General features: G+C 36.7%; 1 protein-coding gene across 3 annotated transcripts in view; it reads left to right on the plus strand.

Annotated features, from left to right (window-relative positions):
* Positions 1 to 14,415, plus strand: part of LOC110955612 (protein kinase C-binding protein NELL1) — a 393,573-nt gene that overhangs the window by 356,728 nt on the left and 22,430 nt on the right. For all 3 annotated transcript variants that reach the window (XM_022200669.2, XM_051945028.1, XM_022200668.2), the window contains 2 exons: positions 5,782 to 5,958; positions 9,657 to 9,881. In XM_022200669.2, the coding sequence (XP_022056361.1) occupies positions 5,782 to 5,958; positions 9,657 to 9,881 (402 nt within the window). The remainder of the gene's footprint in view (positions 1 to 5,781; positions 5,959 to 9,656; positions 9,882 to 14,415) is intronic.

Consider the following 14,415-nt stretch of genomic DNA (forward strand, 5'->3'; position numbering starts at 1 on the left):
CGGCCGGTTCCGGTGATGCCTTATCGGCTCATAAAATTCCAAATTTACCACTTTCACTTTGACTCTACTAAATGGTACTTGTCATGAGCTATGGCATCTAAATTCAGCATAATTTAGTTCAAGTCACTGCCATTTTTTTGTTATACTATGTGTAAAATGTACCAGTTTTACAGGTGTTTGCTGACAGTTTTTTGTGTTTCAGCTCATTTCTGATGCACTTTTTGGCTGAACTTTACCCATTTTAATCACGGAATGCAAAGTGCTCTCTTACCTCCTTTTATTTCCTCTGTAGATGAAGGAGTCTGTACTTTGCTTCTCGAGTTTTACAGACTTTGCTGAAGAGACATAAACATCAAAAAATAGCTTTCCTGCAATTTTAAAACATATAAAATGCAGCTCTAAATGTCCCATTTTTTGTCAATTGCCAATAAATATACACTTGGAGGCTGTTAAGGTAAAAATAAAGTCGACACATAAAGGTAGCGGAGCGGAGAAAGTGAAAACGTTCAGCTCACTCTGGGGATCAGTGTTCAGGATGACTTCAGGAGCCACAGCCCTGCTGATTTTCATTTGAGCTGTCAAATTAGGGGTTGATTCAGGTGTAGGTTGACTGAATGCAAACAGGTGGTGGTCTGGTGTCTGGGGAGCAGACATAGTCATAATAGAGGAGAATGTTCCCTCTGGAGCCAGACTGTTCCTGGTCTTACTGTTGTTCGGTCCAACCAGTGAAAACAGAGCATCATAGAAGGTAGTCATATTAGGTCCAAAAATAGCAAAAGATGCCAGTTAGCGTTCCATCATGGGAACAGCAGCAAAACCAGAAAACCAATGGTTTTTTTTCCCATTAATTTGCCAGTCAATGTGCAGTCTGAAGGTTTCATTTTCTGATTACATTTAAATTTTGCACAATTTAAATTGAACCTTCAACAAAAACTTCAGAAATCCCACTGGTTGTGCTGCTGATGGAATGGCACAATGCTGACAGACATGTTTATTACATCATATTCATACCCTCTATAGTTTATTTTGATGGTGATGGCCAGCAAAGATTTTTATGTTACAATGGTAGCTGTGGTAACAGTGTAAATCCTGATATTTTGACCTGGTTTATGTTTTTCTTCTTTTCTTTTAGATATTGCAAGGTCTATCACATGGACCAGATAACTGTCATGAAGTCCAATGTATTCTCTATCAGCATAAATAAACTAAAGTTATAGTATTATCTCATGATGGTAAATAATAATGTGACCTTATTTATTTATTTATGACGTATATTTGGGCTGGACTAATTTGGCTGATATATCCCTCTCTTGGCTATCTCCACTTTCCAATCATTACTCTGCTAAATAAAATCTCAAGTTAAATAAGTCTTACATTTTACACCTAATCATATGTGAATGAGCTCAGCTCCTGTTTCACTGTGTCAGGGCTGCCAACTTGTGACCAGACTTTAGAGTAGCATTTGTTTTGTGCTGGATGCTGACAGGGGGTCTGGGGGCACTCACCTGAAAATTTTGAAAATTATTGATCCTATTTCCTGCATTCTGGTGTAAATTAAAAGCATTTTGCCCTTTTGAAATCGTATTGTTGAGATAATATTAAGGGGTAATAAAAAAAACAACATAGAGCTTAAAAAAAGCAGAAAAAAAACAGAGCAAGGGCAGACAGTATTGAAAATGGTTCTTCATGTAAAATATGGATGAAAGTTCTGTGCACAACACATTTCAGTATTTTCCATAAATATCTGCATAATTGAAATAACTCCAGCAACCACTTTGTAACATTTGTCTTGAAGGATTTTAATGCACTCAACAGCTTCAGGTTGACCACATCAGCAACTAAACAATAAAAAGTGCTGAAGCAAAAACAAAACACATCCTTATAACTTAAATTATCCATTCACTGAACAGAATTACAATCAGACCCTAAACTCTCTATTAAATGTCAAAACAATCCATGTGACTCTAAAAACTCAACAGCTTTACAAACTCTGAGATTAAACTCTCCAAGGATCCAAAATAAGTTGGACTTCTACATGACAGCTTTAATTATTCTTCATCTACTTCCTGGAAAGTTTGGTCAATAAAAAAGACAAAAGCTAATATTTTAGCTGAACTAAAGACAGACTTTGTGATTTTTCTGCTCACATGTTGTGTTGTGGGCTGCACAGTGCTATAGTGGTTAGCACTTTCGCCTTGCAGCAAGAAGATCCCCGGTTCAAATCCCAGGGTGTTGCCTGGGATCTTTCTGCATGGAGTTTGCATGTTCTCCCTGTGCATGCGTGGGTTTTCTCCGGGTACTCCGACTTCCTCCCACAGTCCCAAAATATGCTGAGGTTAATTGGTTACTCTAAATTGCCCGTCGGTTTAAATGTGAGTGTGATTGTGTGTCTGTATATGTAGCCCTGTGACAGACTGGTGACCTGTCCAGGGTGTCTCCTGCCTTCGCCCGAGTCAGCTGGGATAGGCTCCAGCACCCCCATGACCCTTGTGAGGATAAAGTGGTGTATAGACATTGGATGGATGTTGTGTTGTTGTAAACTTACTCTTCCCTGGAAACCAGTGTTTGTCCTGTTTTTGCTCCTCATTGACCCAGTTGTAATGTTTTTTGAGCAACACACCATACTATGACGTTTTTACAGTGAAGGTTCTACTATGGAACCAGTTTGACATGTTCAGGCGTTCTTTGTGTGAAAACTCAGAGATTTCAGGTATCAGACGGTGGTTTTCAACTTTCTTTGTTCTTTGTTTGTCTTTTAGCAACATATAAGAATTTGAACAGTTTTAAAAATTACTATACTTTTACTTGTGCAATGAACTATTATTCTATGGCATTTTTTAGACCACATATTATGCTCTGATGTTTTCTTGAATGACATACTATTTTGACAATATACTGCACGATGACATTTTTGGAACCACATCCTATCATTTTGTGCTTTTTTATGGTTTTTGGTCTATCATTGGTATCTATGGAGTGCACGGGGACTGTGTGCAAATTGCAAAACCGCTGCAACAGCGAAGACAGACACAGATATTCAATAACTTCACTCTGATACACTGTAGTGTCACCAAAATCACTGCAGCCTTCAACTGGCTCCTGTTGACACCAGTGTTATTCCTGCAACTTGAAAGACAGCTACTTTTTATGAAACTGGGCTTGTAGCACATTGTCTACCTTTCAACGATTTGAAAGAGGCATCGTTTATGTTTTGACAACCTATATCTAATAAGTTACTGATGCCAGAGGTCTGAATCTGTGAATATCTTTCCAACTTTACTGAACTGTGGCCCAGAGGAGCCGTGGTGGGCGTCCTTTATTTTCATTTCTGAAAGGTGGCAACCCTCTCTACAACTCTAACAGCTATTTATACTACTACTGCTGCTTGTACTTTTAGTATTACTACTAGTGCTTGTACAACTATACTACAGCTACTGTTAATCATCTCTGTATTTGGTTGTCAAGCTGCTAGCTCGCGTTAGTGTTTTGCTATTGGCTAATTAGTTAGCTCTCATAGACTGGAAGCTCTCAAAAAAATAATAATGAAAAAGAGCCAAAAACTATTTTTACCTATGAAAAGTTATTCCAAGTTTCCTTGTCTCGATCGTCCGACGTAGCGTGCAACTGTATGCAGCACCATGAGCCGTCTTTCTTCTTCTTGTAATTTTCGCACCGTAGACATCAATGGAAAACACTGAAACTTTGCCCCCACTCACGTCGCAGTAGGCACACCGCTCAGAGGGGCGTGTCGTATCTACTCTTCTATACATATCTATGAGCGCTACGCACAGGCTTTGGTGTGTCACTCAGAGACAGCCAGTCTGACAGCTGCACAATGACGGAAAATGCAGACAAACCTGGCGTTTTCTGGAGTAAAAACTCGAACTGGATTTCCTCAAAAGTTACATATTCCCATAACAGCAAAGTGGAACTTTTTTTTTTGCCTGTGAGATATTTGAAGTGTAGCGTGAGAACGTGTGAAGGGACTGACTGGTACCATAAGAATTAAAAAGTGAGACATCTCTTCATTCAGCTTTAATCAAAGTTATATGTAGACGTATACAGATTAACAGATTTTAAAATTCCACAGATGCTTCCAAGAGGCTTCAAAATTAAATGACTGTAAGATAAAACACCCTGGAGATGAATGTCTCCTCTGCAAGTCATACCTGTTGATTAAAAAAATGTCACCCACAGTCATCAAATTCATCATAAAGCTGCTCTCGTAAAATAGCAGTAATTCTTTTATGTTTAACACAACAGTGCAGCATTGGCATGCAGGCCCGGCCTTATTCCGTGCATTAAAACGAGCAGTCTGCCTTCGTATATCCCGCCAGCACACTACAGTTGGCAGTAATTTCCCTCAGCAAGTCCAGGGCCGTAACTGTAAAGACCAAGGCCATCAGTACTGGCACCCCGGGACTCAGAAGTTACTGTAGCAGGACAATATGCATCGATAAAACATTGGCTCTGTATTGCCCTTTTAATGGTATGCAGAATGATTTTATGGCCCTCATACATTTTCTAACAGCCATTTTATGTAACATTTTTACATCTCCATTACACTGTCGTCCCGGGGCCAGACAGAGCTGGCTGTGCTGAGTAAAATGGACCATAAAGTTTTCTCCAGGTAGAGGTAGAGCCAGGGACACGACGGCTGGCTACAAAAAAAAAAAAAAAAGCTCACAGAGTCGTCTCCGTTTGACTTGGCTTTCCAGCCCTGATGCTAAAATCTTAACACATTCAGGCTTCATTTACTGCTCTATTAAATTCCTGTTTGAAAAAAAATGACTCAACACATTACAATCCTTAAAGTCATTATTGTAGTTAGACTGATGAAAGCTTTCAGTTTCAGCAGCTGTTGAAACCTGGGTGGTCAACAGGATGGAACTCACTTTTTTGACGAGTGCATATTGTTTTTTACAAACAAAAACAGAAACTAACAGCAGCAGTGCAAGGTACAAGTGACACATTTTTATGAGGGATGTCTGATATTGGCTTTTTTGCTGATAACCGATATTGTCCAATTCTCAATTTCCGATTCCGATATCAACCGATCCCGATATATGTGGGCATGGAAATAATTCCAAACCACAGACATATTGTTACTGAGGCACAGCAAGATTGTTACTGCAGACTCGACTTCTTTACACACTTCACGACGCAGTTTGATCATGTGATCATTTGCACGCCGGTAAAAAATGCCGGTGAAATCCAGGTATTATTTTATCGGTTTTGATGATAGACAAAAAAAACCTTGAACGATATTGAGTGATATTACGCTTTTATGTCAATATCGACGTCTTTAATTTTTATCTTACACAGGAATAGGATTCTGATTATTTCTTCAGTGCCACCTGTACGTTAGTTGGCAGTCAGTTGGCGTCTTTGCAGTGTGTTCAGTTGCAGATTCCAATGGGCAGAATTGTTCCAGTCCACAAAATTAAGTTATTTAAAGAAGTTAGTGGCCCTTCCAGCTGTTACATGTTGCTCCCTGTGCAAATGCAAAGCTGTGCTTCTGTGGCCAGATGGTTCTGAGATTTGAACGTGTGCCTATTTGTCAAAAACATTGACGCATAGTTTCCAACAAAACCTGAGGAAAATATTCCAGCTATCTTTGTTTACATCAATACTGCATCCTGATATGTACCTTTTTCATTTTTTATATGAATCACAGCGAGTCTGATGCTTTTAGGTTTCTTTTATTTGATATTGCAGAAAGTTGGACTCTGTGAGGATGTATTGATCATGGTCTAAGTCTGTTTGACCTCTGTTGTGCAGGACGGACAGACGTACTGCAGGAGGAGACCCTGTGACTGTGGAGACCCAGACGAGGATTTGTTCTGCTGTCCCGGTTGTGACAACAGACCCAGCAGTCAGTGTCTGGACCAGAGCGGACGCACACTTTACCGCAGCGGAGCGTCTTGGCTGTATGGCTGCCAGCAGTGCCGCTGCATGGTCAGTACAGCAAACACACTCACACATTCAAACATAAACTACATGTTTTCTACCAAGGCAGCCCCTCATATTAACCCTCTGAACTCCAATTCATACCAGTGGATTTATAAAAGCTGAATTTTACAGATTTGTAAAGCCCCAAACTGTAAACACAGAAAGTATGTCTGACAATCCTTTAATATGTGATGTGCCATCCTATCAGGAAATAGAAATTACATTTTAACAAAATCACTTTATTCTACACTTCTCATTTAAAAGTTCTACAAAAAACTAAACATTCAGTTCTTGGTGCAACCAGAAAGCAGGATAAAATGCAGAATATTGCCAGACTTGTCAATTCTGTTCAGACTTTTTTTCTTGTTTTTTAATGGGTTAAATTAAAATTAAAGCTCTAAAAATTGCCCCAGGATTTGAGTTGATGTAATATTTCATGTTTGATAATTAGCAGAACCAGCCTCTTGATTTTTTTGTCGATTTATATTAATTTTCAGTCAGCTTTGCAGTTCAGAGGTATTTTTTTCACTCTCACTTAAAATAAACCATGGCAAAAATGCAAAGTACATCAGCTGTGATCAACAGTCACGTGACAAAAATTCAAGAACTTTTAGCCTCAACTTGACTGAACTGCAGGCAGTGTAGATTTAAAATCTAAGTATTAAACATCTAGAATTTGTATAGCTACTATTGTTTCCTGTCCAGTGTTGGTAACACCTATGGGTACTTGACAAACTGTTATCTAGATTAATTCTAGATTTTTCCAATTTTTGTCTTGTATTTTTGTTCTTCTTTTTTATGATTCATAGCAAACTAACTGACTGCACAGAGGTCATTTTTTAGTTCTTTCTGCTGTTAGCTATGGTTGAGCCATTGCTATTTTGCAGTATAGAGACTATAAAGATGTCATAATGCAGTTAAAAAAAAATGAACCTACAATGATTAAAATGTGACAGGAGCAAAAAAAACACCCAGAACTTGCTTGGAGTGCAGAAAGTTTAAACAAATAGTGTCATCAAACAGCTTTATTACAGGAAACAGTTGACATGAAAAGTTGGGTTTAAAGTGGCAACAGACAACTTTCATACTTCCAATCCGGTTAGTAATATGACCAGATAAGGTCCAAACAAGAAACAACCAGTTGGATTAATAAGTGAGCAGGTTTTGTTGCAAACTGATCTCGTAGATATAATGTGAATTAATGTTGGTTTTGAATCCTCTCAGGTCCCAGACTGGATGTTTTAGCTCAGCTTCTATCGCTCGGTGTCTCACCTTCTTTATCATCTGACAAAGAGGCTCTTTTTCTTTAGCTAAGTAGAGTTTCCACTGTTACTCCATTTGTTCTTTTAACTGTACATCGGGTCCTATTTTTCCTGGAAGATTTCAGACACAGTGTCAGACAGAAATGCATAATGAGAGCGAGGCTTATAGGGAACCATCATAAAAGCCAATGGTGCCATTATTCTATAGCTATATACTGTGCAGTGATCATGTACTTAATAGTGGTAGGTTAAAGGGAAACAATTTTAAAAAGCCCTTTCTATTGCCACTTGATTGGTCTGTGAATATCCATGCAGTTTATTTTAAGCCAAAAGATTTAATAGCAGATAAATTGATTTACTTTCTTTAAGAAAAATAAAGACAAGCAAGGGACCAAATTCAAATTCAGTCCAATTTTGTTTTTTGCAAGTATTTTTTTTCATTACTCATTTGGGACAGCCAGTAGAACAATGAGTGGACAAGAAGGAGAAATAAAGTATTTAAAGGTCAAAACAACAGAGGATAGAATGGTCTTTTTTTTATGAATGTGTTACATTATGCAAACACAGTTTATCCCAGTTAATGTCAGAAGAGGTCCACATAGACTAATCTTTTCATTTACACATGAAAATATCTGATAACCAAAAAGTGTGTAACACAACATTTGTTTGTGCAGAATAGTGTCAGGCCAAATAATTGTATGTGGAAATTTAGTGCAAACTTGTAGTCTTTCACTAATAGTGTTGTTAAAAAGTATGGCGTGATGAAGCTAATGTGCACTTTTCAGCATTGATCATTATCATATTGATCTGTAGAGCGCAGGCTACACCTACCGTACTTTTCTGCACTAGTTTTGTCAGTGGTAGAGTCTACACAAGGTGCTCTATCAGTGCAAAAGTTGCATTGTTTAGACATGCAAAAATTCCGTGCAACACATGAAGTGCTAAACTTTTGAAATATTCTGGAAACTGCAAGTTTCTTATTATACCCTTGAACAAAATGAAAAATGGTCTCGATATTAAACAAAGTGCAACATCAGCAGCTAAAACTTCTCTTGTTGTTGTGTAATCTGTCTTTGATTTTGGTTGTAGCTTCAAATTCTGCAAAAATAAATAAGGCCAGCTTCACAGTTGTCGTCTTTAACTAAAGAGAGCGATGAATTTGACAGACTACAAAGCGGTTTGAGATCAGGATTATAGCAGGATAGAGCAGCAGCTTGGTTAGCATGTAACGATAATCAACCACAGATAGCCCTATAAGGTGCAGTCCATTCCAGCCATTTTCAGTACAAAAAATCGCTAATATTTTATTTGTAAATAAAAATATGACGAGAAATACAGGGAATATTGGACGCGCATCGAAAACGACCTATTCGTGGATTTTATACCGACTTCAAGACATGTTTTGGACAAAATATTTTACTGGCTTGTTTTGTCTGGATGTCCAAGGTTGGATTATGGCCGTTTTTTGTGGAATATTTTCATCTGTGTGTAATAATGAACCCGGAAATGTGAGTCGCGCTGTGTACGTTAAAGCAGTGTATAGAGAACGGATGGATGGATATTCGTTTTTGTCGGACAAATGTGTTTATATTACCCGCTGTGGTAATCACATCTGAAAGTGGTTAATACCGGCGGATTCATGAGAATCTAAGCTTTCCATCGGTGTATAGTGTTTGTACAGTCACGTTTGCAGCTTCAGACATTTAAGGAAATGCTTATGCAGATCTCAAAGTGTTCCGCGGGTGGAACACTGAAGCGCAACGGGTTAAGCTGACAGACAACGGAAACAGCAAAATCTGTAAATGAAAACAGCTTTATTGGGAATGCAGCCGTATTAAAAGACATTAATTGTGAGCACAGAGAGCAGGAGAGAAGTAAAGTGCAGCTGACTAATGATTAGAGCAACAAAAACAGCTGATGTCAAGATTTAACAACAACAACATTGATGCATTTTTAGTATCAATGTCATTTATAATGTTGATTCATTGCAACAGCAGTAGAAAGACCTCTGTTTTGCCTTCATCCGCTTTCTGTCAGTCTTTCCAAATGTCAAAAATGACTCTTTGTTGTTCAAACATTGGAAAGTGGAATTTCAGGCAAAATATGTATTATAAAGAAATTTGCAAAAAAAAAATTAAATAAATAAATTGCGCCAAATATGGTTCATTAATGACCACAAAAACTGAAAAATGGCTCTGTTCTTTCAGATTTTGGTTTAAAAAGAACAACCTGAACACGCAATCGTTTAATACCTGACCCTGATCTGCTGCTCAGCTGGGTGAGAGCTCTGAGATAATTACCACCTCTCTAATTCAGGATATGGCAACACATCAGCATGTGAGCTGTAGCTGTATTCACACACACACACACACAAAAAAAGCTCCAACACACACAGTGATAGCTGTGTTTCCTTTTTCATTACCTCGGCCGGTGTCTCTGCAGGAGGGGGAGGTAGACTGCTGGCCTCTGGTTTGCCCCGTGTTGATGTGCGAGTACACGGCGGTGGCGGAGGGCGAGTGTTGCCCGCGCTGCGTCACAGACCCCTGCCTGGCTGACAACCTGTCGTATGACATCCGGCAGACATGCAAGGACCCCGCCGGCGTCGCCCGCCTCAGCGGAGACACATGGCATATGCCCAAATCACCCTGCACCACCTGCAAGTGTAAGGTAGGTCAATGCGACAACAGTTCCTTTTCCAAACAAAGGTCCACAACAACTCACAACATTTCTTTACTGTTTTTCATTTGGTAGTCAGCAATACCTGTTTCCTTTAAAGGATCATTCTGGCTTATTCCGTGTGGTATTAATATGAGTCATGCCAGTTTTGCACTGTCCACTTTATTTGTAGAGATTTGGTGAAACACCGGCATTTATTTCTAGTACTTTTGCAACTCATAACACTGCTTCTTATTTGTCTTACTGTTTGCTCTTATGCACTAAAACACCAAGTTAAATTAATAAACCTTTCGGATTCCAAGTCGGACAAAACTGTGCATATCAAACCAAGAGGTGCAAGGTCCCTCAAGCTTTCTAAAAATATATCCGTTTTTCATGCTTCATTTTAAACATTAGTTTTTGAGTCTGACCGAAAGGAAACTTAGAAATTCACCACATCAAGAAGCCATTTTGCTAACTGCAAGATTGCCGGTTTGTTTAAGCTCAAAATTGACTTTGTAGACCAACATGAAGATGGTTGCATCCCATCTAGACTGCTTTTGTGTTGTCCTGAGAGTATACAGTACAGAGGATTAGTAATATTCCGAATGGAAAGCTTTTTTTGTTGTTCCCCAAAGATTTTCCTGGAATTTACCAGAACAACATTGTCAGACCGTTATGCACCAATATTTTAAAGAATATTTTCCAAACATTGTATTGAGGATGTCCTTCCTTTATGACCTTGGAAGTGATATTTTGGACAACATACTATAACGTTTTAGTGACATTTTGAACGACATACTAAACAATGACGTTTTTCCAGATTTTGTACGACATACTAAACAATGATGTTTGTTGTCATATTTTGGACGACACACTAAACTATGATGTTTTTGTCCACATTTTGGACGACATACTAAACAATGAGGTTTTTTCCAAATTTTGTAGGACATACTAAACTATGACATTTTTGTCATATTTTGGACGACATACTAAAATGACTTTTTTTCCCATATTTATGACCACATACTAAACTATGACGTTTTTGGTTCTATTTTGGACGACATACTAAACTATGACGTTTTTTCCACTTTTTGGACGACAAACTAAACTATGATGTTTTTGGTCATATTTTGGACGACATACTAAACAATGATGTTTGTTGTCATATTTTGGACGACACACTGAACTATGATGTTTTTGTCCACATTTTGGACGACATACTAAACAATGAGGTTTTTTCCAAATTTTGTAGGACATACTAAACTATGACGTTTTTGTCATATTTTGGACGACATACTAAAATGACTTTTTTTTCCCCATATTTTTGACCACATACTAAACTATGACGTTTTTGGCGATATTTTGAACGACATACTAAACAATGACGTTTTTGGTTCTATTTTGGACGACATAGTAAACGATGACTTTTTTCCATATTTATGATGACATACTGAGCTATGACATTTTTTTTCTATATTTTGGACGACGTACTAAACGATGATGTTTTTTTCCACATTTTGGACAGCATACTAAGCTATGATGTTATTTTTCCACATTTTGTATGACATACTAAACTATGATGTTTTTATCCATATTTTAGACGACATACGAAACGATGACATTTTTTCCGCATTTTATATGACATACTGAACTATGACGTTTTTGTCACATTTTGGACGACATACTAAACTATGATGTTTTTGGTCATATTTTGGACGACATACTAACCTATGACATTTTTTGTCACATTTTGGACGACATAATGAACTATGACGTTTTTGGTCATATTTTGGACGACATACTAAACTGTGACGTTTTTGTCATATTTTGGATGACATACTAAACTGTGACGTTTTTAGTCATATTTTGGATGACATACTAAACTATGACGTTTTTAGTCATATTTTGGACGACATACTAAACTGTGACGTTTTTTGTCATATTTTGGATGACATACTAAACTATGACGTTTTTCATCACATTTTGGACGACATACTAAACTATGACGTTTTTTGTCATATTTTGGACGACATACTAACCTATGACATTTTTTGTCACATTTTGGACGACATAATGAACTATGACGTTTTTGGTCATATTTTGGACGACATACTAAACTGTGACGTTTTTAGTCATATTTTGGATGACATACTAAACTATGACGTTTTTAGTCATATTTTGGACGACATACTAAACTATGACGTTTTTGGTCATATTTTGGATGACATACTAAACTATGACGTTTTTCATCACATTTTGGACGACATACTAAACTATGACGTTTTTTGTCATATTTTAGACGACATACTAACCTATGACATTTTTTGTCACATTTTGGACGACATACTTTAGTATGTCGTCCAAAATATGACAAAAACTATGACGTTTTTTGTCATATTTTGGACGACATACTAAACTGTGACGTTTTTTGTCATATTTTGGATGACATACTAAACTATGACGTTTTGGTGATATTTTGGATGACATACTAAACTATGATGTTTTTATCATTATTTTAGACGACATATGAAACGATGACATTTTTTCCGCATTTTATATGACATACTAAACTATGACGTTTTTTATCACATTTTAGACGACACACTAAACTATGACGTTTTTTGTCATATTTTGGACGACATACTAAACTGTGACGTTTTTAGTCATATTTTGGATGACATACTAAACTGTGACGTTTTTTATCACATTTTAGACGACACACTAAACTATGACGTTTTTAGTCATATTTTGGACGACAAACTAAACTATGACGTTTTTGGTGATATTTTGGATGACATACTAAACTATGACGTTTTTGGTGATATTTTGGACGACATACTAAACTGTGACGTTTTTAGTCATATTTTGGATGACATACTAAACTGTGACGTTTTTAGTCATATTTTGGACAACAAACTAAACTATGATGTTTTTGGTCATATTTTGGATGACATACTAAACTATGACGTTTTTTGTCACATTTTAGACGACACACTAAACTGTGATGTTTTTAGTCATATTTTGGACGACATACTAAACTATGATGTTTTTTGTGATATTTTGGATGACATACAAAACTATGACGTTTTTTGTCATATTTTGGACGACATACTAAACTGTGACGTTTTTTGTCATATTTTGGATGACATACTAAACTATGATGTTTTTGGTCATATTTTGGATGACATACTAAACTATGATGTTTTTATCCATATTTTAGACGACATATGAAACGATGACATTTTTTCCGCATTTTATATGACATACTGAATTATGACATTTTTTCTGCATTTTATATGACATACTGAACTTTGACGTTTTTGTCACATTTTGGACGACATACTAAACTATGATGTTTTTGGTCATATTTTGGACGACATACTAACCTATGACATTTTTTGTCACATTTTGGACGACATAATGAACTATGACGTTTTTTGTCATATTTTGGACGACATACTGAACTATGACGTTTTTTTCGTTTTTCGTCACATTTTGGACGACATACTAACCTATGACATTTTTTGTCACATTTTGGACGACATAATGAACTATGACGTTTTTGGTCATATTTTGGACGACATACTAAACCGTGACGTTTTTTGTCATATTTTGGATGACATAATGAACTATGACGTTTTTGGTCATATTTTGGACGACATACTAAACTGTGACGTTTTTTGTCATATTTTGGATGACATACTAAACTGTGACGTTTTTAGTCATATTTTGGATGACATACTAAACTATGACGTTTTTAGTCATATTTTGGACGACATACTAAACTATGACGTTTTTTGTCATATTTTGGACGACATACTAAACTGTGACGTTTTTTGTCATATTTTGGATGACATACTAAACTATGACGTTTTTGGTGATATTTTGGATGACATACTAAACTATGATGTTTTTATCATTATTTTAGACGACATATGAAACGATGACATTTTTTCCGCATTTTATATGACATACTAAACTATGACGTTTTTGTCACATTTTAGACGACATACTAAACTGTGACGTTTTTAGTCATATTTTGGATGACAAACTTAAAGTATAACGTTTTTGGTGATATTTTGGATGACATACTAAACTATGACGTTTTTTATCACATTTTAGACGACACACTAAACTATGACGTTTTTTGTCATATTTTGGACGACATACTAAACTGTGACATTTTTAGTCATATTTTGGATGACATACTAAACTGTGACGTTTTTTATCACATTTTAGACGACACACTAAACTATGACGTTTTTTGTCATATTTTGGACGACATACTAAACTGTGACGTTTTTTGTCATATTTTGGATGACATACTAAACTGTGACGTTTTTAGTCATATTTTGGATGACATACTAAACTATGACGTTTTTAGTCATATTTTGGACGACATACTAAACTATGACGTTTTTGGTGATATTTTGGATGACATACTAAACTATGACGTTTTTGGTGATATTTTGGACGACATACTAAACTGTGACGTTTTTAGTCATATTTTGGATGACATACTAAACTGTGACGTTTTTAGTCA

The sequence above is a fragment of the Acanthochromis polyacanthus genome, chromosome 2, assembly GCF_021347895.1.
Source record: "Acanthochromis polyacanthus isolate Apoly-LR-REF ecotype Palm Island chromosome 2, KAUST_Apoly_ChrSc, whole genome shotgun sequence".
Taxonomy (NCBI): Eukaryota; Metazoa; Chordata; class Actinopteri; family Pomacentridae; genus Acanthochromis; species Acanthochromis polyacanthus.